Raw genomic sequence first — 25,208 nt, forward strand, 5'->3', positions numbered from 1 at the left:
GGAATTCGACTCATTCACATCCGGATTATTATGAATGTTTGGAACCCTTATTATGCAAGGAAGGAGACATTGCTTTTTGCTAATTCCACCTGGTTTCAAAAACTAAATTTTCAATGTCCACTATTGAAATTTCAACATCATTCATTAGTCAAAGAACTTGACTCGGCTATATGATTATATCCCTGTTTACGGTGATTTTTGGTAAACAAACAAAATCCAAAAGCAATTTAAGGACCGGATTCGGAGTCCTTTCTGGGTTCTTTAGTGAAGACGTTTTAAATGTCAAAGTTGGGTTTTCGTGAAGAACGGTATGAACAAAAAGGAAAAAAGAGTAGAGGATCGAAAGAAAAAAGAGGAACAAAAAGTAAAAGGAAATTAAAATGGCAAAGGAAATAAAATTGCATTGAAAATTAAAGGTGAGAATCACAGCACACTCTTAGTCTCTTTGTAGCCATATGTCACATGAGACTTGGAGGCATCCATGGAGAGTTTTGAGTAGTTGTGTGAGTCTGCTTAATTTTACAATCAGATTTGCTACTTATAGAACTTGAAATGAAACTGCCACTAGATCCTACGGTAGAGATTACATCTTAGAAAATAACTCCCTATACTAGAGCCATACACTTGGCATAAGTACAAATATAATAGCTTGCAGCCACATTTTCCACTACTCCACTTCAATAGCCAACTTGTAACTTCCACTTAATATCACTAATATCTTCCACTAACTGTTGCTTGAGGCTTTACGGTTGAGATAAGAAACTCTGAAGCTCTCTTGCATTGCTCCATGCTAAATGGTAACCGCTCCATACATGATTCCATCTTGTTGAGAAACTGCCACTAAGATTTGCCACTACTATCTGCCACGTGCCTTTGAATTGATCTCGTGCACATCCATTAACATGTTTAAAATTAAACTGGTCAAATACTAGCAAAAGTTTCCACTTAATACTTTTGCATTTTCTCCTTGTCGAAATCCTATGGTCGAGAAATATATATACATGGCATTACTTTGGCATTAGAATGGTGCCATCAACATATAATTTGGAACTCAAAACCAAAGCCATATTTCGACTTGGAAATCAAGTTGGTATATGATTTTGACCAAGGAAATGTTGCAATAATCTCGACTCAGTAAGCTAAAATTCGACCAATATATGCAATGGATAATAATCTGGCATTAAAGTAGAAAATACACTGAAATATACCATGCATCCATGTACACCATATCTTAATATTTAATTTCCAAACCTGTAAATTTTGGTGCTAACAATCCCCAAATTTGCTGCAATTTAGTCACACGCTCATTTAAACTTAGGCTTGAAACAAATACATGAAACCAAATCACTTTGCTGACGTTCTTTTGGGGTCATGGAAATAGCAGAGGTAGAAGCTGCTGTGACTGTGAGGACCTGTGGAGAGGGTGACATCAACATCATCTGCTCATTCACTTCCTTTCCTTCACATATAATTCTCACCTTGCAACTTTCTGGTGCATTCTGCAGTATCTGATCAGCTACACCATTCCCTTTCCTTGATGATCTTGATTTTCTGTTCATCCAAAATGCATGCACTTAATTAAATGTGAAATGCTTCTTATACAGGCCTAATAAACTTGAAATATACTGTACTAGTTTGAATTCACAATTTGCACAAAATCTTAATGCACTTTACTTATGAGTTAAGACTTAGTAGCTTCAAATCACATGTGATTCGAGAGCATTTCACCTGGAACCAAAGATGCTATTAATGGTTTAGGACTATATACCTGAGTTGGACTTTGTTGGCTCCGATCACTAATTTTCTTACATGAAGAATAGGAATCAGGTCAAGGATAGCCTTCCCAACCATGTCACTCTCAATGAGGATGGTGTCTCCCTTAACCTGTTTTAAATATTTTTGTTATTAATTGAATAAGGGTTTAGTTACTTTCAATAGTGGATTTGTAGAATTAGTACCTTGGAATTAGAACATGATTGGAGGAATTTCTGAAGGAGCTCTCTCCTCTTGCCTCTTTCTTGAGCCATGTAACTCTCCACCTGCTCAGCACTCACTTGATTCCTTGGAATCATTCCCACTCCCACTGTCATCACACAGAAAAAGATATTCACACATCTTTAGATCCATCTTAAGAAATTACATTATTTGAACATGATATGTCAGCCTATGGAAATTAGTATTTTCACATAGACACTGAAATTTTATTTCTGTTTAGTTGGTATAAAATGAAACAAAACTCATTTTACAATCTGGTCCCCAATCATCTACTTGGTTTCCCACAATCTTAGTATTCCAGCTTGGGAAGTCATTTATTGAGTCTAATTAACGGACCATTTTACACCCTACCCCAAAATAGATCCATAGTTTGAGCTTTCTTTGAATTGAAGAAACCAAATAACACAGAAATATAAAGGGGGAATAAAACAAGCTAGCAATTAAATCATAGCTTTGGATCAATAGCATAGCTAACAATCAAATATTTGATATAACTGAATTGATGACTTACATGGATTTGGAATGTGCTTGATCTCAGGGAAAACATGGATGAGATAAAGTACGGTTGAGCGAGTAGCCAAGTTGTTTAGTGTCCATGACAGAGCTTCCATGCTTGTGTCGCCCTTACCCACTGCCACATAAACAGAATCTTGTTCTTCATCTTCTTCGCCAATGGCGGCCATAGGACTAGCCCCGTCATGGTTGTCCTCTTCCACTATCTCTATCTCACAGCTCAGGCTATTAGTGTAGCTCAACATTTCGTGATGGCACTCCTCCATGTGAATGGTACTGCAATGTCTCCCCCGTTAACTTCGCCTACATAAATTAATATTTGAAGGACAAACTAAAGTTATATTTATATATTTGTGTTACAAGACAAGAGAGGAACTTACTTGAACGAGAATGACATGTTGTTGAATTGAATAGGTAAGGAATTAAATAATACAAAGAGAGGAAAATGTGGAAATCTTGAAGAAGTAAAACATGTATCCAAATCCAATTAAGTTGTCACTAGCAATACTAGTTAGAGCCCTCTCTATGCTGAATCTAACATATATTATGTTTCTTCCAATTCCAAGAAATGAGAGAGGCTCATATCGAAACATAGTGTCCTTTTGTGGATTCATCCGCATAACTTCCGCAATCACCATCAGCATGATCATTGATTGAAACAGAATGCCCAGCTGCCTGCCAAAGTAGGTGATCAAGTGCATTTTTTTTTTGTAATCCTAGTTCGAGAAGAGTAGGATCACTATGGTGGAAAAAAACTATATCTACAAAGTGGTTAACTCAATTGCATTCACACGGACTTGAATCTAAGACATCTACAGTTGAACTATCAAGTGCATATATTGCTTAGTACTTAAGTGCTTTTATGAATTTTCAATTTCATCAAAATTTCAATATGAACTTTTTAACAAATTTGATTTTTTTTCCCGAGCTATTTTCATGGCCGACTGCTATGCGACTAATCCCTCAAACCTTGGAGATCACATTTATGGATCACATTAATGATCAAACATACACACTTTATTTTCATAGTTTTGACTAAAATTTAAATCTCCATCCTTATAATTTATATATTTCTTTTATAATTTAAACTTTTACCTCTTTAAATATTTTTTAATATTTCTACATTTCAAAAATTTCCCATACGTGCCCATTATACTTCCTAATTATGTGAATTCATGTTAATGTCAGCTTAATAAGCTGTAATTTTCTAGGCATAATTGTGGTATTCGTAAAATCGTAATCTAAGTCAGGTCATCAGCATTCTAATTGACACTTACTTTTAATTGCTATTTTAATTAAAGAAAATAGCAAATATTGAAAAATTGAAAAATTAAAATACTAATTTTCCAAAAATGATTCTAAAGGATATTCTTTTATTCCTTTTGGTTGGTTGAATTTGAAAAATATAAGTTAATTAAATGTATGAGAAATTAAAATACTATTTTTCCAGAAGTGATTCTAGAGGATATTCTTTTATTCTTCTTGGTTGGTTGAATTAGAAAAACAAGTGAGAGTTTATAATTGAGCGAAAATAGTGGTCATTCGACGCAAGGTTATGAAAGTCAAAAATGTTACATATGTTTATATACCTCCATTGATTATAAAAAATCTCAACCATGCCAATGACATCGTTGTGTCATTGGTTTCAATTTTTTAATATCACGTTGTTAGATAATTTGCACCATATGAATAACTCTCCTTGTTTCGTTCACATTCCAGCAAAACTTCATATGAAAATCATAAGTATTTTATTGAAATTCTTTGAGCTTTATTTTACTAAAAATGAATCAATTTCCTTTCACCGCGAAATTATTCATCTTGTTTAAATATTTCCGTTGGATCTGTCGACGTTATGGCCCAGCCGAATCCAAAAGACTTCAAACTCTGGAATGTGGAATTGTCCAAACTCCAAACAAACAAAAACTATGGGAATGTGGATGATTACAATTTAGAAAGATGTGTTTGTTGTTTGTCATTCATTCCCATTTCGGATTTCTCGATGAATATAGGTCCTATAATCCTATCTGATCATACTTGTGTTCGTTTTCCTTTGACTTGGTCATCATATTCAGAAAAAATTATTAAGGAAAAATTGCAATAAGAAGAGATGTTTGATAAAAAAAACTAATGACTTATTGTATTCGTGATGAGATGGATGTAAATGTTTCAAATTAATATTAAAAAATGCACTTGGTCTTGATATGGAGGACATAATCAAGTCATATGCGCATATCGATCTCTTCAATTGTATCATACCAATTCCTATATATGAAGGATCTCCAATGGCATTTGAGACTTTTTATAGCAACAACTTCAGTAGTTGAGATGAAATATCTTATGGCATTTGAGACTTTTTATAGCGACTCAATGTTAGAGTCCCATATTGGCTAGAGATGTGGTCAAACAATTGCTTATATATGGTTGTGCAAACCTTAACTCTTGAGCTAGCTTTTGCGTTAAGTTAGGCCTCCTTCATGGTATCAGAGCCAATGGTTGTTTGACCATGGGCCTGGGCCCCTATCCTAGATCCATTTGTTGTGGAGACCTCCCATATTTGGGCCACCCGTTTCATTCCACGCTCCAGATGTTCTACACTGGGCGTGAGGGGGTGTGTTAGAGTCCCACATTGGCTAGAGATGTGGTCAAGCAATTGCTTATATATGGTTGTGCAAACCTTAACTCTTGAGCTAGCTTTTGGGTTAAGTTAGGCCTCCTTCACTCAAGAGCTTCGTGATTTGAATTTTTCAAGTTTTCGGTATTCAACTTGGCCAGGAGTTAGTTACCAGAGGTTTAAAACTTGAAGAACACGTGTAGAAGCCGGAAGCAATTGGAAGACACTTGTAATAGAACCAGTATTTAACTGTTGGAAGGCAGATAGTCTTGTAGGTCTATAAATAGAAGGTTTCACATTGTAGTCGGGGTTCACGATTCAATTACTCGAATTACTCTAATAGCTTTCAGTCAAACGCAATGACTACAAGCAATTTTAGAGGAAAAAGAGTATCAATCTTGTGAAGCTCTTGTATTCCCGTCAATTACTAGGGGTGTACAAGACCCGGCCCTACCCGCCAACCCGTCCCGGCCCAAGCCTTTAGGGCCGGGTTGAACCTTGTCCGATCATTAAAAGAGACCGGGTTTGGGTTGATCTTTGAGTTACCCGACTTCGGGTAGGGTCGGGTTCGGGTTGGCACTCGGGTCACCCGACCCGTCCCATATATATATTTTATAAAATTGTACTTTGTTATAATGATTAAAATGTGATACATGGTGCTCAAATTTATCTTACCATGTGGATGAGATTAAAATGTGTAACATCTACCTTATGAATTAAATAAACGTTGATCAAACTATGGACACTTTCATCTCTAACAAGAGAAAATCATGTGTGTGTATTATGCACATGTGAGACAAGTGAAGAATGTTCAAACAAAATGAGTGACACGGGTACATAGATCAAACAAAATGTAAACCTCTCAAGTGCAATATATTATGAAAGAATTGGATCCTTTCAAGTTATTTCTTCTAAAAAATAGTTCAAACTTATAACTCTTTTAGTATGTTATGATCTTTAAATTTTACAATTGGTATCAAATAGTCTTATACTTATTGTCCCTCGGGCCAACTCGGTCCCGTCCTACATAGACCCATCCTAAATTGGACCCGCATAATGTCAGGTTGCTTCGGGTCTAGGGACGGGTTAGGGTCTATGAATTGACCCGGTTAATATTTAGGGTCGGGTTAGGGTTAACCAAAGTCCGTCCCTTGTACACCTCTATCAATTACTATATTCAAATAAAGTTTGCAAGTTCTATTATTCATTTAGTTGAATTTTATCTTATTATTTCATTCAAGATTGTTTTCATTTGGAGATTTGATCTTATTTAGTTTTAATACATCAAACTTTTCATCAAAAGAACCCAAGAGGACTTGAATCCTGTACCCAGATTGATCTTTGGATTCTCTTATTTGTTTACCAAATTTCAGTGTACACAAATTGGCACGCCCAGTGGGACACTTTTGTGGAAATAATTGATGTAAATTTTGCCAATACTTGTGTAATCCCTGTTTTATGCGTTTGAGAAGTGGAAGATTAATAAGTATGGCAAATGGTAGATCCAGAAATGGAAATTCCCCTTCTGGGAATTCTGGTCCATCGAATAACCAAGACGTAGTGAATCAAGATGTGAATGCCAGTGGATTCTGGCACTACACAAGCGGTTGCAATGACTGTTGCGGCCGAAATAGCAGTTCATGCACCGGTTATGGTGCCTACCCCTACTGCTCCAGTGGTGCGCAAGTAGTTACAGGGGTCTATAGACCCCCACTGATGAACTTACAGGTGAATCTACCGTATGGCATGCCTCCGGGGTTGATGACCGGAATAGGAACATTCCCTTCAGTCTATTATGATAATGTGGTATCCATAGGGTCCCTTGGCTTCGGCTTCTAATATGGGAGTTCGAAACAATGGTTATCCCCGGGGGATAGTTGGAATACGTGCATCCACTTTAGGGAATGCCTTAACTAATATTACTGTCAATGTGTTGAGACAACAAATGGATGATAGCAATAATGAAATGGTCAACATGTTTGCACAACATATAGGAACTGTGTTTAACCCCTTGATTCAGAATACTAAAAATTTCTATCAGCCGTTACAAAGGCAAATGGGTCGAATTGCTGATGCATTTGGGGTCCCTAGGGACGAAGTAGTCAATCATGTGAATGCAGCGCCAAACTACGAAACATATTTCATAGTTTTATAATTAAAACATTTCTCTTTCAATAGATAAAATAGTTAACATGTTTAATAATGACCCTAGATATGATTTGAGCAATTTTAATTTTGAAAAACTTCTTACGGTAGTAAGTGTTACATGGACTAACAATAAAATTCTATAAACGATACACACACTTGCACGCACGCACGCACGCGCACACGCACACACACATGTATATGGAAAAAAATATAAAATTTTAATATAACTCGATAGTTCTATCACAGTGTTAATTTATTTTATTAACACTTCTCTTAGTTCTTTTAATACTTGAAAACAAATCAAAACCCTTAATGATGTATATTGCCCTAATCTAAAAGAATTAAACACTACTTGAATAAGACTCGTGCGAGGGCAGATACAATTGATTCAATATATGGAGTTTTTTGAATAAAATTATTATGGTAACGATCGTTGTTAAAACATGCAAAGTGTATCACTAAATCTTGCGCATGAGTGGGGAAAGGAAAATGTATTACTACACCTCGCAGATTAGTGGTTAATGTTAAATTTAAGAAAAAAAATTATTTTAAAAAGTTTTATTAAAAATAAAATAGGCTTTTCATTTAGAAATAAAACAATCAAATACATGATGTAACTGCAGGAAATGAAATATAAACTATGTATGGAATTGCACTTTTGGGTGAAAAATGCATCTTTCTTCTTCTCTTAAAATATCTTTTCGCTAAAATAAGGTTTTTCTACCTTAATCTGTAACTTACTGGTTGTTTTCCTCCTCAAGTCCAAAAATATGAAATACTATTTAATTACTTCCTTACGTGAATGACACAGTCATGAAATGAGAGCCGCACAAATCCTGCTGGTGTTGTAGGGCTTAATTAGCACATACAGACGCGGGTATTCTATCTGGACATGAAAGGGTTCCAGGTTAGGACATGAAAGTTCATAGTAGTTTTCCGAGGCCAAATGAAAGTTGGACAAGCATGGCAAAAACAAAAAGCAAAATGGATCTCCTCATTTTTTCTGGTTGGATTGTGTTCGGACCTCGCCCTGACCTCCTTATATAGGATTCGAATCACACATTATAGTTCATATATTGTATACTTTTCCCAAAAACAAAAAAAAAACAATGAAAACCATTTACTCAGATCTTAAATATACCATGTTCCCCTGCTTATTCTGTTCAATCAACATTATAGTTCTCATGCAGCCCACAAAAGCCCTTGTGGGTCCCCTAAACACATAAGATAAGATAAGAATCTTTGACACAACTCTTGAACAGAGAAAACTTCAGCCCTTCCCTTCACTTGTAAATCCAACATACCGATGACTCCAGCACTTTCACTTCATCAATTGCTTCACTTCACTGCCAAAATAAAGATGAGCAAGTCACCTATCAATCGTGCTCAACAAATCTGGACCAATAAGGGTGCGCCCTCCAAACTTGGCCCGTCTCATCAATTGGGATGCCCTTAGTTTTAGGCAGGAAGTGGTAGATGAAAACTGTCATCAGGAACACAAAGAAGCTGAAGAAGATGAACATGCCGAACTTCAAGTGCCAAAGCATCATCAGGAAAATCTGCGCCACCAAGAAAGTGAAGACCATGTTCACCGATACGGTGATACTCTGGGCTACTGAGCGAATCTCCAGTGGGAAAATCTCACTGAGCATCAACCAACCAAGGGGGCCCATGACCAGGCAAACCCTGCTACATATAGGCAAATGAAGACCACCACAACTATAGCATACCAAGGTGGCAAATGTCCAGGGTTCCCATCAACTCCAAACCTTGCTCCGATAGCAGCAGCAATTACGGCCTGACATATCATCATCTGAACCCCTCCTTCAAGGAAAAGAGCTCTCCTCCCCCACCTATCAACTCCATATATGGATACACATGTAGCAACGACGTTCACCACGCCGGTAATCACGACCGACATGAGTCAAGCATCGTCCTTAAATCCAATTGAGCTGAACATGACAGGTGCATAGAACATGATCACATTGATCCCATAAAATTGCTGGAAGAATGGGATCAATATGGCCATGGTGAGGTTGGGTTGGTACTTCCTCTCCAGTAGGTTCCTCCAAGGGTGCTCCACTTGCATAGAGGCTTCCCTTTTTGAATTTTAATTTTGAAAAACTTATTACAGTAGTAACTGTAAATGGATGACAATAAAATTCTATAAACAATACGCACGCCTGCACGCACGCGCGCGCACACACACATATGGAAAAGAATATAAAATTTTAATATAACTCGATAGTTTTATCACATTGTTAATTTCTTTTATTAACACTTCTCTTAGTTATTTTAATACTTGAAAACAAATCAAAACCCTTAATGATGTATATTGCCCTAATCTAAAATAATTAAACACTACTTGAATAAGACTGGTGCTGTAGGGCACATACAGACGTAGGTATTCTGTCTGGACATGAAAGGGTTCCAAGTTAGGACATGAAAGTTCATAGTAGTTTTCCGAGGCCAAATGAAAGTTGGACAAGCATGGCAAAAACAAAAAGCAAAATGGATCTCCTCATTTTTCTGGTTGGATTGTGTTCGGACCTCGCCCTGGCCTCCTTATATAGGATTCGAATCGCACATTATAGTTCATATATTGTATACTTTTCCCAAAAACAAAAAAACAATGAAAACCATTTACTCAGATCTTAATTTTCCCCTTGTTTGAAGGGTAGGGAAGGAGATATACCATGTTCCCCTGCTTATTCTGTTCAATCAACATTATAGTTCTCATGCAGCCCACAAAAGCCCTTGTGGGTCCCCTAAACACATAAGATAAGATAAGAATCTTTGACACAACTCTTGAACAGAGAAAACTTCAGCCCTTCCCTTCACTTGTAAATCCAACATACCGATGACTCCAGCACTTTCACTTCATCAATTGCTTCACTTCACTGCCAAAATAAAGATGGGCAAGTCACCTATCAATCGTGCTCAACAAATTTGGACCAATAAGGGTGCGCCCTCCAAACCTGGCCCATCTCATCAATTGGGATGCCCTTAGTTTCAGGCAGGAAGTGGTAGATGAAAACTGTCATCAGGAACACAAAGAAGCTGAAGAAGATGAACATGCCGAACTTCAAGTGCCAAAGCATCATCAGAAAAATCTGCGCCACCAAGAAAGTGAAGACCATGTTCACCGATACGGTGATACTCTAGGCTACTGAGCGAATCTCCAGTGGGAAAATCTCACTGAGCATCAACCAACCAAGGGGGCCCATGACCAGTGGTGCGCTAGTAGTTACAGGGGTCTATAGACCCCCACTGATGAACTTACAGGTGAATCTACCGTATGGCATGCCTCCGGGGTTGATGACCGGAATAGGAACATTCCCTTCAGTCTATTATGATATAGTGGTATCCATAGGGTCCCTTGGCTTCGGCTTCTAATATGGGAGTTCGAAACAATGGTTATCCCCGGGGGATAGTTGGAATACGTGCATCCACTTTAGGGAATGCCTTAACTAATATTACTGTCAATGTGTTGAGACAACAAATGGATGATAGCAATAATGAAATGGTCAACATGTTTGCACAACATATAGGAATTGTGTTTAACCCCTTGATTCAGAATACTAAAAATTTCTATCAGCCGTTACAAAGGCAAATGGGTCGAATTGCTGATGCATTTGGGGTCCCTAGGGACGAAGTAGTCAATCATGTGAATGCAGCGCCAAACTACGAAACATATTTCATAGTTTTATAATTAAAACATTTCTCTTTCAATAGATAAAATAGTTAACATGTTTAATAATGACCCTAGATATGATTTGAGCAATTTTAATTTTGAAAAACTTCTTACGGTAGTAAGTGTTACATGGACTGACAATAAAATTCTATAAACGATACACACACTTGCACGCACGCACGCGCACACGCACACGCACACACACATGTATATGGAAAAAAATATAAAATTTTAATATAACTCGATAGTTCTATCACAGTGTTAATTTATTTTATTAACACTTCTCTTAGTTCTTTTAATACTTGAAAACAAATCAAAACCCTTAATGATGTATATTGCCCTAATCTAAAAGAATTAAACACTACTTGAATAAGACTCGTGCGAGGGCAGATACAATTGATTCAATATATGGAGTTTTTTGAATAAAATTATTATGGTAACGATCGTTGTTAAAACATGCAAAGTGTATCACTAAATCTTGCGCATGAGTGGGGAAAGGAGAATGTATTACTACACCTCGCAGATTAGTGGTTAATGTTAAATTTAAGAAAAAAAATTATTTTAAAAAGTTTTATTAAAAATAAAATAGGCTTTTCATTTAGAAATAAAACAATCAAATACATGATGTAACTGCAGGAAATGAAATATAAACTATGTATGGAATTGCACTTTTGGGTGAAAAATGCATCTTTCTTCTTCTCTTAAAATATCTTTTCGCTAAAATAAGGTTTTTCTACCTTAATCTGTAACTTACTGGTTGTTTTCCTCCTCAAGTCCAAAAATATGAAATACTATTTAATTACTTCCTTACGTGAATGACACAGTCATGAAATGAGAGCCGCACAAATCCTGCTGGTGTTGTAGGGCTTAATTAGCACATACAGACGCGGGTATTCTATCTGGACATGAAAGGGTTCCAGGTTAGGACATGAAAGTTCATAGTAGTTTTCCGAGGCCAAATGAAAGTTGGACAAGCATGGCAAAAACAAAAAGCAAAATGGATCTCCTCATTTTTTCTGGTTGGATTGTGTTCGGACCTCGCCCTGACCTCCTTATATAGGATTCGAATCACACATTATAGTTCATATATTGTATACTTTTCCCAAAAACAAAAAAAAAACAATGAAAACCATTTACTCAGATCTTAAATATACCATGTTCCCCTGCTTATTCTGTTCAATCAACATTATAGTTCTCATGCAGCCCACAAAAGCCCTTGTGGGTCCCCTAAACACATAAGATAAGATAAGAATCTTTGACACAACTCTTGAACAGAGAAAACTTCAGCCCTTCCCTTCACTTGTAAATCCAACATACCGATGACTCCAGCACTTTCACTTCATCAATTGCTTCACTTCACTGCCAAAATAAAGATGAGCAAGTCACCTATCAATCGTGCTCAACAAATCTGGACCAATAAGGGTGCGCCCTCCAAACTTGGCCCGTCTCATCAATTGGGATGCCCTTAGTTTTAGGCAGGAAGTGGTAGATGAAAACTGTCATCAGGAACACAAAGAAGCTGAAGAAGATGAACATGCCGAACTTCAAGTGCCAAAGCATCATCAGGAAAATCTGCGCCACCAAGAAAGTGAAGACCATGTTCACCGATACGGTGATACTCTGGGCTACTGAGCGAATCTCCAGTGGGAAAATCTCACTGAGCATCAACCAACCAAGGGGGCCCATGACCAGGCAAACCCTGCTACATATAGGCAAATGAAGACCACCACAACTATAGCATACCAAGGTGGCAAATGTCCAGGGTTCCCATCAACTCCAAACCTTGCTCCGATAGCAGCAGCAATTACGGCCTGACATATCATCATCTGAACCCCTCCTTCAAGGAAAAGAGCTCTCCTCCCCCACCTATCAACTCCATATATGGATACACATGTAGCAACGACGTTCACCACGCCGGTAATCACGACCGACATGAGTCAAGCATCGTCCTTAAATCCAATTGAGCTGAACATGACAGGTGCATAGAACATGATCACATTGATCCCATAAAATTGCTGGAAGAATGGGATCAATATGGCCATGGTGAGGTTGGGTTGGTACTTCCTCTCCAGTAGGTTCCTCCAAGGGTGCTCCACTTGCATAGAGGCTTCACTTTGAGCAATTTTAATTTTGAAAAACTTATTACAGTAGTAACTGTAAATGGATGACAATAAAATTCTATAAACAATACGCACGCATGCACGCACGCGCGCGCACACACACATATGGAAAAGAATATAAAATTTTAATATAACTCGATAGTTCTATCACATTGTTAATTTCTTTTATTAACACTTCTCTTAGTTATTTTAATACTTGAAAACAAATCAAAACCCTTAATGATGTATATTGCCCTAATCTAAAATAATTAAACACTACTTGAATAAGACTGGTGCTGTAGGGCACATACAGACGTAGGTATTCTGTCTGGACATGAAAGGGTTCCAAGTTAGGACATGAAAGTTCATAGTAGTTTTCCGAGGCCAAATGAAAGTTGGACAAGCATGGCAAAAACAAAAAGCAAAATGGATCTCCTCATTTTTCTGGTTGGATTGTGTTCGGACCTCGCCCTGGCCTCCTTATATAGGATTCGAATCGCACATTATAGTTCATATATTGTATACTTTTCCCAAAAACAAAAAAACAATGAAAACCATTTACTCAGATCTTAATTTTCCCCTTGTTTGAAGGGTAGGGAAGGAGATATACCATGTTCCCCTGCTTATTATGTTCAATCAACATTATAGTTCTCATGCAGCCCACAAAAGCCCTTGTGGGTCCCCTAAACACATAAGATAAGATAAGAATCTTTGACACAACTCTTGAACAGAGAAAACTTCAGCCCTTCCCTTCACTTGTAAATCCAACATACCGATGACTCCAGCACTTTCACTTCATCAATTGCTTCACTTCACTGCCAAAATAAAGATGGGCAAGTCACCTATCAATCGTGCTCAACAAATTTGGACCAATAAGGGTGCGCCCTCCAAACCTGGCCCATCTCATCAATTGGGATGCCCTTAGTTTCAGGCAGGAAGTGGTAGATGAAAACTGTCATCAGGAACACAAAGAAGCTGAAGAAGATGAACATGCCGAACTTCAAGTGCCAAAGCATCATCAGAAAAATCTGCGCCACCAAGAAAGTGAAGACCATGTTCACCGATACGGTGATACTCTGGGCTACTGAGCGAATCTCCAGTGGGAAAATCTCACTGAGCATCAACCAACCAAGGGGGCCCATGACCAGGCAAACCCTGCTACATATAGGCAAATGAAGACCACCACAACTGTAGCATACCAAGGTGGCAAATGTCCAGGGTTCCCATCTACTCCAAACCTTGCTCCGATAGCAGCAGCAATTACGGCCTGACATATCATCATCTGAACCCCTCATTCAAGGAAAAGAGCTCTCCTCCCCCACCTATCAACTCCATATATGGATACACATGTAGCAACGACGTTCACCACGCCGGTAATCACGACCGACATGAGTGAAGCATCGTCCTTAAATCCAATGGAACTGAACATGACAGGTGCATAGAACATGATCACATTGATCCCAGAAAATTGCTGGTAGAATGGGATCAATATGGCCATGGTGAGGTTGGGTCGGTACTTCCTCTCCAGTAGGTTCCTCCAATGGTGCTCCACTTGCATAGAGGCTTCACTTTGAGCAATTTTAATTTTGAAAAACTTATTACAGTAGTAACTGTAAATGGATGACAATAAAATTCTATAAACAATACACACGCATGCACGCACGCGCGCGCACACACACATATGGAAAAGAATATAAAATTTTAATATAACTCGATAGTTCTATCACAGTGTTAATTTCTTTTATTAACACTTCTCTTAGTTATTTTAATACTTGAAAACAAATCAAAACCCTTAATGATGTATATTGCCCTAATCTAAAATAATTAAACACTACTTGAATAAGACTGGTGTTGTAGGGCACATACAGACGTAGCCCGTAGGTATTCTGTCTGGACTTGAAAGGGTTCCAAGTTAGGACATGAAAGTTCATAGTAGTTTTCCGAGGCCAAATGAAAGTTGGACAAGCATGGCAAAAACAAAAAGCAAAATGGATCTCCTCATTTTTTCTGGTTGGATTGTGTTCGGACCTCACCCTGACCTCCTTATATAGGATTCGAATCACACATCTAAGCCGTTAGATTTATCCAACCATCTATCATTACCATTTTGCATATTGCATTGAGAAATTACCTTTTTTTTTTTAAATGTTGAGAGTTAATAATCAAATATTCGGATCACTCATCTATGTCTTTCTTAACTCTTATCCATGGTCGTGTACATCTGCCAATAGTCTATGGCGCAATGACCGGAGCTTGGGACATTTTCTATCTCAGCCTTGTCCATCTCCTTCAAAAACCTATATGGGAGTGTATTTCTCTCTTCAAGGTAGCCAACCACAAAGTGGGAAAATTTAGGTGAGAGAAAATAGCCGAAGAAATATGTATTGAAGAAAACACTTAGGACAACTATCACAATAGCACGTTCATGTCCAGTGTCATGTATAGATATTTTGGGGCTTAAGGAAAAAATGTTAGAGCGACTTTATTTGGATAAAAATCTTAAAATATTTAATATATCATATAAATTATTAATTATTTATATTAATCTTTTAGTTTTTTTAGTTGCGAAACATATTTCAGTTTTATGATTAAAACATTTCGCTTTCATGAACGGCTTACCCTTCCTTATTTGTAATTAAAAGAAATTGTACAATTAACTTAAAATATTGTTGAATAATTAACTTATTTTCTTTTACGAAAGAGAACACCTAACCTAAATTAATATGAGATTACAAAAATTAATATGAATGGATAACATAAAACTAGAGAAAATAAAATTGTAGAGAAAGATTGAAAATTGTAAGCAGGCCGCCGGGGGATGACTTGGTGGTAGGCCCGCCTTTCTTGAATCTCTGTTTTCTTCTTCTGACCGTTCATCATTGACTGACTGACTCATTGACAATTCACTCTTTTTTCTTTTATTCATTTTTATATATAGCCTTACCTTCCCTTCCTTCATCTCTTTCTCTCTCAGAGATTCTCATTTTCAACTTTCAACTGCAGATGCAGCAACCAACACTGTGTCTCAACAACTCAACTCAGCAACCAATATGGAGCTTGCTTCCATGGATGCCATCAACCACTTTCAGACATTGATGGACCAAGGTAGCTGAACAACCAACCACCTCTTTCCTTTCTTCTCTTCCATGTCTCTTTTTGGCTTCTTCTAACTTTTTTTTCCATTTTCTCTTCTGCTACTGCTAGTTGAGGAGCCATTGAAGACAACGTTTCAGGTTAGCACTTTCTCTCTTTCATTCCTTTTTCTAACACGGCTCAAATAATCTTCAACTTATCTTTTTCTCTAGAAATATTATATTGACCAACTATGCTCTGACCAATTTAACAGTAATATCTAATAAGTACTTTCTGTCTCTGGAAATACTAGAATTTAGTCATGAAAGGTTATTATATTCAATTGTTTGTATATTTTTTTTATGAAATCTGGGATTCTTTAGCAATCGGTTAACAAGCACTTAACCAAAAAAGCTAAAAAATAACTCTTTCTGACAAGCTGACCTTAATTTAAAGGGTATTAATTTTGGCACCACCCCTTTACATTTTCATGCCATCCCCTTTTGTCATTTTTACGCATTTATAATTTGCCGAATTTATAATTTGTGTTTCGCACTTATGATTGCGGTGTGTAATTGGTTCCTGCAAACATAAGCGCGGTAAATTTAGGCGGGGAGAGAATGTGTGAGGATGGTACAAAAATCAATAGTCTAATTTAAAACACCATGGGTTCCAATTATTTGTTGGCATTCTTGGTGTACATAATGATAACTTTCTTCTATTCCTCTCCTTTGGGATTTGATCACTTTAATCTGCAGAATGTTCGTCAAGGACATGTCACTGAAACTTTGATACGGTTTCTAAAAGCAAGGGAGTGGGATCTTTCCAAGGCCCATAAAATGGTAAGATATACAATGGAAGTCTCATTGTTTTTCTTGCAAATATGTTCTTGACTGTATTTAACTTAAATGTGCATCATGTTTGTGTTGTGTTTCAGTTGGTTGATTGCTTACAATGGAGAGTACAAAATGAGATTGACAATATATTATCTGTAAGTTTGAGTTATGGTGGCCCTTTACTTGATTTCTTTATCAGTTCATTATTTTAGAAGCTTTTTTGCCTGTATTTTAGAGAGACTTGCTCCTTCTATCCATGTTGCTTGATATTTTTAAAATAATGGCAACATCATGTATCTTGTAAATGCACTAGCAGTAAATTTTGATGCTGGTAATCTATTACATAACATGTGTTTGTATGGTGATTCCTTTTTCAGAAACCAATTGTTCCTCCTGATTTATACAGAGCAATACGTGATTCACAGCTCATAGGATTGTCAGGGTATACAAGAGAGGTGCTCATTCTCGAACATAATTTTTTTTTCTCATTCCATTTCATCTTAGTTGTACTTTAAGGGAAAATGGGGTTATGATGGTACTCAAAAGAGGTCCTCATTCCCAAACATAATATTTTTCTCATTCAATTTTATATTTGTTGTGCTTTATGTGAAAGTGTTTGCTTGCCAAAAAGTGATAGGCCTCCTAGTCCTATGCACATTTTTACTGACATTGATTAAAATGATAGGACTTCATTAGTGTATTTCCTTATGAGTAATGCTATATAACGTGAAGAAGTTTTAGACGAAACCCTCGGAAAAACAAATGTCTCTAATATATTGGATGGTTTGCCATAAAACATGATAATTTGCTTAAATGTAGAATAATTCAACCAATTAGGACTGTTCGTATGGGTTCTTGTGGAAAGTAGTTGTAACATCAAGCATGATCGCTTCCTTATTTATTTTTAATTTGTATGCTTCTTGTTCTTCCTTCCTCTTCAGGGTCTTCCTGTCTTTGCACTTGGTGTTGGGCATAGCACATTTGACAAAGCATCTGTAAGTTTAATCATTAGAAAAAGGAAAAAGGGATTTCACTTTGTTTGGAGAACTATTTATTACTTTACCTGAAGCTAAATTGTCTAATATCTTCTGGCATGCAGGTCCATTATTATGTGCAGTCTCACATTCAAATTAATGAATATCGTGATCGTGTTATCTTGGTGAGTACACTGTTCAGAGTTTTCTTTGTTGATCAATTAGTAGTGTTTTTTTTTTGTCTCTGTTTTGACCCATATATGGCTGTAGCCTTCTGTATCAAGGAAGCATGGGCGACCTATTACCAATTGTGTTAAGATTTTAGACATGACTGGTCTGAAGCTGTCAGCTTTGAATCAGATTAAGGTACTTTTTAGCTCCCCCTTCTAATTTTTCCAGCAGCACTGGCATACCCATGGCTAATGAATGGTGTATTCATAAGGCATTATCTGTAGTCATATTTGAATGGTGAATACTGAATAATCTTATCTGGCTTTATAGAGTTCTGTACAATGAACTAGTGTGATAATGTGTAAGAATGATCATGAACAGACAAGGATAAATAAACTATGACATATCTGAAAGTATTATGCGCAAAATCTTGCTCCAGATTTGGAGTCAGTCACACTCTTATTACTGCTTCATGAAAAATTTCATAAAGCAGAAAGTGTTCAACTTTTTCCTACTATGTTTTATATATCCTATATCATTGACTTGTTCTTGCTGATGCAGTTGCTAACTATTATATCATCCATTGATGATCTTAACTACCCTGAGAAGACACATACTTATTTCGTTGTTAATGCTCCATACATATTTTCAGCTTGTTGGAAGGTGAGAATTCATTTTTAAAAGAAAAAAAAAAGACATTATCCCTTATGACTTAGTTTCCTGCATGTAGTGGTTTATGTTGAGTTCCTATTGAGACCTTAGCATGATGTTAAAAACTCAGCATTAACAGGTTGTGAAGCCTCTTTTACAAGAGAGGACGAGAAGAAAAATGCAGGTCTTACCGGGTTGTGGACGGGATGAGCTGCTGAAAGTAAGTTTTTGTGTTTTTGTTTTGTTTTCCCCATTGATTCTTCTTTGTTTTGTTACTTTTCCTTTGTTTCTTTGAGCAAGACTCTTGGAGAGAGAAATTCATTTGAGAGAGAAATTCATAAGTAGAGGGTATGTTTTCCTCTTAAAGGTAAACAGTAAAGAATGCATACAAACAGAGGCATCACTCAGGAAAACAAAGCACACCATCCTACTGCACTTAAAGGCATTAGCAGAACAGCACAGGTCATAAAGAAGCCAACTAGGCATGAATTGCCGCAGATAAAAGACTACATTGCTGTCTATTGAAGGTCCCAGTCTCACATAGACTAGAGATATAGCCAAAATAAGTCCTTATAAAGGATAGTGCAATCTTCAACCTTGAGCTAGCTTCTACGGTAGAGTTATGTATGACCCGAATTCTAATATGGTATCAGAGTGGTATCATTCTCTAACACATGTGCTGATAGAACCCAGAAATTATGAAATGTATTATCAGCAAGAATTCCCAAATAGGAATTACGGGAAAGATACAATGAAGGGATACCAAACACCCTCCCTAAACCCCATAGAGACCCAACGCTCTCTAACCCTAATTTCCAAAGTGAATACAAAGATATCCCACAATCTTTCTAACTCTCTTATTTATAGACTCCCTCTCTAATTAACTCCCACCCCCAACTAACTACTCCCTCCGTTCCTATTTGTCTGTCCACTTTGAGAAAAATAATTTGTTCCTATTTAACTGTCCATTTAGCATTTCAAGGGAGCATTAAATGATGTTTTTACAACTAATACCCTTATCAGAACAACAAATGAAGAAAGATAAAATGCAATCTAAAGGGTAAAAATGAAAAACAAATACTACTTTTATGAAAACCAACAAAATTAATTGCACTCCTTAATATGTGTGTTTCTTCTCTTCCCGGACAGTTAAATGGGAACGGAGGGAGTATCTATTAACCCCTAATTAGCCACTAACCACTAGTACCTATCTTGTGCCATCACTATCCGGCTTTCGAGTTCCCTAAAATTTGGAACTCTGTTATAATGATGTTATTCTCTCCTAAGAATAATCTTTAGACATGCAACATATACATAATATTAGTTGAATTTGATTTATTAAAGTTAATCATAATAATTTTCTGTAATGAGTACAACAGTGAAATTGTGTCATCTCATCACATGTATATAAGGAAAAACACCACCCTCTGTGCTATATATTGAAATTTCGATTATTAATTTTCAATTAATAAGTATAATCCTTCTAAAAAGTGCATCTTTCCTTTTATAAGAGTCAGAACCATCTATGATGGAAGTGCATGTTTAACTTCAACTTCACTTTTTATTCCTTTCAGTATTCACGTGGTGGTTCTTTTAAAAAATTGAAGGCCTATTCTATGGTACCTTCTGTTTGTTTTTATATTTTCTAGTTGAATCTAATGAATTAAATTTGGCGTGTAGATCATGGATTACGCATCTTTGCCACATTTCTGTAAAAGAGAAGGCTCTGGATCATCCAAACATAGAGAAGGTGGAAGTGAAAATTGCTATTCCTTGGATCATCCCTTCCACCAACAGCTGTACCATTACATCAATCAGCAAGCCAGACTCCGTGAAGCTGTTGCACCCATCAAGCAGGGATCGTTTCATGTAGATTTTCCAGAACCTCCGGATGATGATGCAGAGATTTCTAAGACTATAGAGTCAGAGTTGCACAAATTTGTTAGCGGCAACGGTAACTAATTCTGATTTAGGATTTTCAGTTGAGACCTCAAAATCAAAGGTTTTTGCCAGTACTGCAAATATATATATATATATATATATATATATATATATATATATATACTATAGAAGGGCTATTCATCCAAATCACTTCTATCAGGATTCAGCAGAATTAGAAAGAGTTGTGTATGTATGTTAACAGAAATTCAATGGTAGTCTGCATAATGCGAGTCCCAGACTCCCAGCTTTGCATTGTTCCATAATGCAGAGTCAAATATAATATTTTGCATCATGTTTCATCTCAAAGTTTGACCTTTTGTCTTCATAATTTTCTCAAAATAAATAGAGCATCGTACTTGAAAATAAGGAGTACGAATATAATATTTTTCTTTGTGGCAAATTCTTTTTTTACATGGCAAGAAGATTGTTATTTACTTGATACTTTAATTATGATATTAGTCTCAGTCCATCCAATCTACTTCAATGCCTGGACCTTGAATTGTGTTACTACTTTTTGATGATAATGACTATTGGATTACTACATGGGCGTTATATTGCACAACCATTGCATTGCAAGCACAGTTACTTTGAGAAACCAATTACCATGCATAATAAGACAGAGTTTGCTTTATATCCTGTACGTTAATTTTCTTTAGCTTTGTGTGATGATACATAATAGGCTAGGCCCTTATGAACGGCTACATCTTACTCTTTCTCAGGAATATTCAAGAGCCACAAACATCTGTAGTAAAGGTCCTAAGAACATGAAGAAAAAAAAACCAGCAAGATAGGAATCAGAATTTGTATTTGCAAAAGCTCGTTTTTCTTTGTTGATTTTATTTTTGAAAGATGGAAACATAAACATGGTTTCCAAGCATATGGAAGAGTTAGTTGATATATAAGTGATCGTCCAGTGTCTGGAGTCTTCCAAGAGAAGGATAGAAAGCCAACACAACAACCAAGAAGATGTGTCCTTTCCCATTTGACATCTGAATCTCTAAGATGACTGATTTCACTTCTTGGTTCTCAATGAGATTAGTCTTGAAGGATGAACCGATATCTGGGAAGATGCATTAGCCACCACCACCTGTTCTTGTTGACGCCATCTTTTAAGTTCATTCTCAATTGCCACTTTTGCAGAATCTGCCATTTCTGTATACCACAAAGCAGTCTCAGTTGCAGCATTTGTTTCCTCAATTGCTTTCAGATTAGCTTCCACCTTTCTGTGTAGTTCATTTTTTCTTGCGTAGATTGCTTGTAGCTCAGCCATGACAGCTCCCTCTTTCTTTTCAACCAAATCTTCACATTCCTTGACTTTTCCTCTAAGTGACTCAAACTCTTCTCTTGACATTTTGATCTTACCACCGAATTTTGGATTGGAGGCTCTACTATGCACGTCAGACAAAATCTTCATCTCCTTCATGGCTCTTTGCTTTGCTGCTTTTGCTGCTTTAGCCTCTTTCAGAAGAAGCTCAAGTTTTTTCTCTGCTTCTTCTGCCGCTGCTCGGGATTTTTCTGCTTCTTGCTTCAGCCCTTGAGCTTTTCTGCTCGTCTCTTCTGCTTCTCTTCTGGCATCTTCTGTCTCGGATTTTAGCCTCTGGAGTTTCATACTCTGCTTGTAAAAGATATTAGCTTCTAGATCCTCCACGGTGCCTGGCTGAGGCCTTGCAACTTCCATGCTCTCTTGCAGTTCACCAGTGAGGTTAGCAGAAAGAGCCTCTGCAGCCTGTTCCTTCTCCTTCAGTTCATCTTGCTCCTTCTTCACTTGTCTTAATTCTGTCCTAAGACAAAACACTAGTTTTTTAAGGGAGGTTTCTTCTGCAGCAACGTCCTGTAGGGTCTTTGTGGCTTCTTTAAGCTCTGAAGTTAGAAGTCTCACAGATTCCATATGAGAAGCATGAACCTTTCTCATCTGCTCTTGAAGAACCTCAATCTCTGCACTTGTTTCAGCAAGTTTGGCATCTAGACTTTGGACTAGTTCGGGGTCATATTCATTCTTTAAGGACTCCAACTTTTCCTGTGCTTCTCCCTTAGCAGTTCTGTAAAAATCAACTTGAGCTTCATTCAATTGTTCAATTGATGCTTTCATGTCTGCAATTTCCTTTGAGAGTTCACTGATCCTTTCAGAGTTTAATTTCGCCGAGCGCTGAGCTTCTGCTGCTGTCTGGAATGCTGCCATCTTTGCCTCCAAAGCTGCATCAAAATCCTGCCTGATTTTGTTGAGTTCTTGCTTGCAAGAATCTAGTTCAGTTACAGTAGCTGTGTACTCTTTTCTTGCATGTTCTAGTTCTTGTTTCCAAGCTTCATATCCTATAGCTTTAAAGGATAATGTCTTCTCAAATTCTTTGCTCTGATTCCTCACAATTTCAACTGCTTCCATTGCCGATTGCTTAGATTCTCTCACATTGGCGAGCTTGGTTATCAAGTTCTGAAGGATCTCTGTGGCATTCTCAAGTTCAGAAAGGGCTTTAGCTTTGGTGGCTTCAGCACTGTCCACCTGTTTCTTTATCTTGTTCAATTCTCTTTGGGTCAAGATAAGCTGTGTTTCCTTTTCAAATACACTCTGCAAATCACCAAAGAAGCATGAAAATCTTTTGCCATAACAAACATCAAAAACATCCTCAAAAAAGTGTCATGCAATTTTGAACTTTGCCATCAAGCTGCCAAGGATAATAAGATGATATTTTCCCCAGTCATATGATCCTGTTTGGATACGTACCAAAAAGCACTAATTTGAGGTTATCTACTAGAAAAAACATTGGATGAGATCCAATAACTGCTCTTTGATCCGTATCCAAACTGACTATATTTGTTCAATGAGAAGTTATATTTGATGTATACCTCAGATGACCTTCTCTTGACAGCATATCTGTCCCTAGAGACAGCTACTTCACCAAATAAGGTAACAGCAGCTTTGACAGATTGGAATGGTGCCCTTGTGTCAATCTCTCCAACCTCTCCCCTTGGAGAATCCGACTTTCTGACGCTTGTCATTCTCTTTTGCTCTAACTTGAAAAGGGTATCTGCAAGTTAAATTGCAATGAGCATTCCATGGATCAAACTAAACATAACTCTTGATATGAACATGAAATTGCACAGGGAAATATTTAAAACTTTCAAATATTTCCAGCTCTGATATTAATAAATAATTCTAACACGTTGTACATATATAACTACATATTCATAATTCAAACTTAATTTAAAACAACCAATTTTTCATTTTGTCTGATATTGAATATCAAGCAAGATTGAAGGACACATATAATATTAAACTAAATGAAAATGATCACAAAATGAGCAATGTTCTTACGTGAGAGAAACAAAGATGAATCCTGAAGAAAACCTCTTCTAACTTGATGAGCTAGAACCAGGATAATGAATTTCCAGAGAAAGGTGTTGGAACTCAAAAGAACCCTAATGAAAACGTAGGTTCTTTGAGTCCAACTTTTCTGCACATCTGAAAGCTTTGAGCCCTTTGAAAAGAACAGGCCAGATTATGGCTGGTTAAATCTGCTAGAATGTAGAATTAGTTATGCTATTTTGGCTCGTAGGACAGAGAGGTTTGTGGTGTTGTTGACAGTAAAAACAGGCTGGTTAAATACAAAAATGACCTTTCCTGTGAATAATTAAAAATCATAGGTATATACGGAAAAGAAGGAAGATTCGGGTAGGCCACGTTGGAAATTTCATGGTAAATGTGATTAGGCAAGATAACCTTAATGAAGGGTAGTTAAGGTGCAGCTCAATCCCTGATGTTTTGATGTAATCTAATGGCTGGCTCTCTTCATGTATGGTTAGAAATTAGAATGATACAATATTATACGATTGTTAGAAAAACATGCATATCAATACCGTTTGATCCTTACATTGTAATAACTCATCCTTTGATGTTATTGTTATTATAACTAATACCGAGTTTTGAAGAAGAGATCCTTATCTGAACACCTATGTTTAAGGTACAGCTAATAAAAATAGTCTTGAGATACCGATTTACTCTCATTTAAAATACTTTCATGTGACATTCAAACTCAAATTTTCACTCCCCCGCGCGCACCTTTCATTGTTCTATGATTCTGTCTTTCTCCTTGTTCTCCCTTCTTCAATCTCTTCCCCATTTCACACATGACCCATCACAGAAAGGCACCATATCAAGATCCTTCATTTCCCATCACAGAAAGGCACCCTATTACATTCCAAGTGTTGACAATCATATAATTTTGGCTTAAATAAGTTTTTCGTCCCTAACCTTTACTAAATGCTTGGCATTGGTCCCTCGTCGGAGCAAAGGTGGGTTTTAGTCCCTAACCTTTGTCAAAAAGTTTGGTTTTGGTCCCTCCGGAGCTCTGGGTCAACGCCGGAGCTCCGGTGGCACATGTGGCATGGCCACGTGGGATTAATGAGGCCAGGTGGAATATTTTTTTTTTATTTAAATTAAAAACAGGGGGAATTAACCTCAATAATAAAAACCTAATTGCCTCCTAATTAATTTCATTCATTCATACG

General features: G+C 37.0%; 3 protein-coding genes and 3 pseudogenes across 4 annotated transcripts; 1 reads left to right on the forward strand and 5 right to left on the reverse strand.

Annotated features, from left to right (window-relative positions):
* Window positions 1-381: 381 nt before the first annotated feature.
* Window positions 382-3,292, reverse strand: LOC130715920 (U-box domain-containing protein 54-like). Of its 2 annotated transcripts, none has more exons than XM_057566075.1 (5): window positions 2,889-3,292; window positions 2,507-2,784; window positions 1,959-2,083; window positions 1,769-1,884; window positions 382-1,551 (listed from the first exon to the last, which is right to left on the reverse strand). In XM_057566075.1, exons 1-5 carry the CDS (start codon window positions 2,903-2,905, stop codon window positions 1,305-1,307), a joined length of 783 nt encoding a protein of 260 aa, XP_057422058.1. In that variant the 5' UTR covers window positions 2,906-3,292; the 3' UTR covers window positions 382-1,304. The 2 variants fall into 2 exon arrangements, with proteins under 2 accessions (XP_057422058.1, XP_057422059.1); XM_057566076.1 differs by having other exon boundaries at window positions 2,507-2,811; window positions 2,889-3,290.
* A 5,351-nt stretch (window positions 3,293-8,643) lies between these two features.
* Window positions 8,644-10,259, reverse strand: LOC130710610 (sugar transport protein 1-like; annotated as a pseudogene).
* Window positions 10,260-12,350: 2,091 nt separating this feature from the next.
* LOC130710611 (sugar transport protein 1-like) lies at window positions 12,351-13,831 on the reverse strand (annotated as a pseudogene).
* A 74-nt stretch (window positions 13,832-13,905) lies between these two features.
* Window positions 13,906-15,344, reverse strand: LOC130710612 (sugar transport protein 1-like; annotated as a pseudogene).
* Window positions 15,345-15,902: 558 nt separating this feature from the next.
* Window positions 15,903-21,011, forward strand: LOC130711136 (phosphatidylinositol/phosphatidylcholine transfer protein SFH9-like). Its single transcript, XM_057560633.1, has 11 exons — window positions 15,903-16,165; window positions 16,265-16,293; window positions 16,891-16,974; window positions 17,070-17,123; window positions 17,346-17,423; window positions 17,910-17,963; window positions 18,068-18,127; window positions 18,213-18,308; window positions 18,675-18,776; window positions 18,904-18,984; window positions 20,445-21,011. Exons 1-11 carry the CDS (start codon window positions 16,111-16,113, stop codon window positions 20,724-20,726), a joined length of 975 nt encoding a protein of 324 aa, XP_057416616.1. The 5' UTR covers window positions 15,903-16,110; the 3' UTR covers window positions 20,727-21,011.
* A 398-nt stretch (window positions 21,012-21,409) lies between these two features.
* On the reverse strand, window positions 21,410-24,218 carry LOC130711135 (WEB family protein At1g12150-like). Its single transcript, XM_057560631.1, has 3 exons — window positions 24,016-24,218; window positions 23,547-23,728; window positions 21,410-23,268 (listed from the first exon to the last, which is right to left on the reverse strand). Exons 2-3 carry the CDS (start codon window positions 23,697-23,699, stop codon window positions 21,718-21,720), a joined length of 1,704 nt encoding a protein of 567 aa, XP_057416614.1. The 5' UTR covers window positions 23,700-23,728; window positions 24,016-24,218; the 3' UTR covers window positions 21,410-21,717.
* Between the last annotated feature and the right edge of the window lie 990 nt (window positions 24,219-25,208).

Source organism: Lotus japonicus, chromosome 4, assembly GCF_012489685.1.
Source record: "Lotus japonicus ecotype B-129 chromosome 4, LjGifu_v1.2".
Taxonomy (NCBI): Eukaryota; Viridiplantae; Streptophyta; class Magnoliopsida; order Fabales; family Fabaceae; genus Lotus; species Lotus japonicus.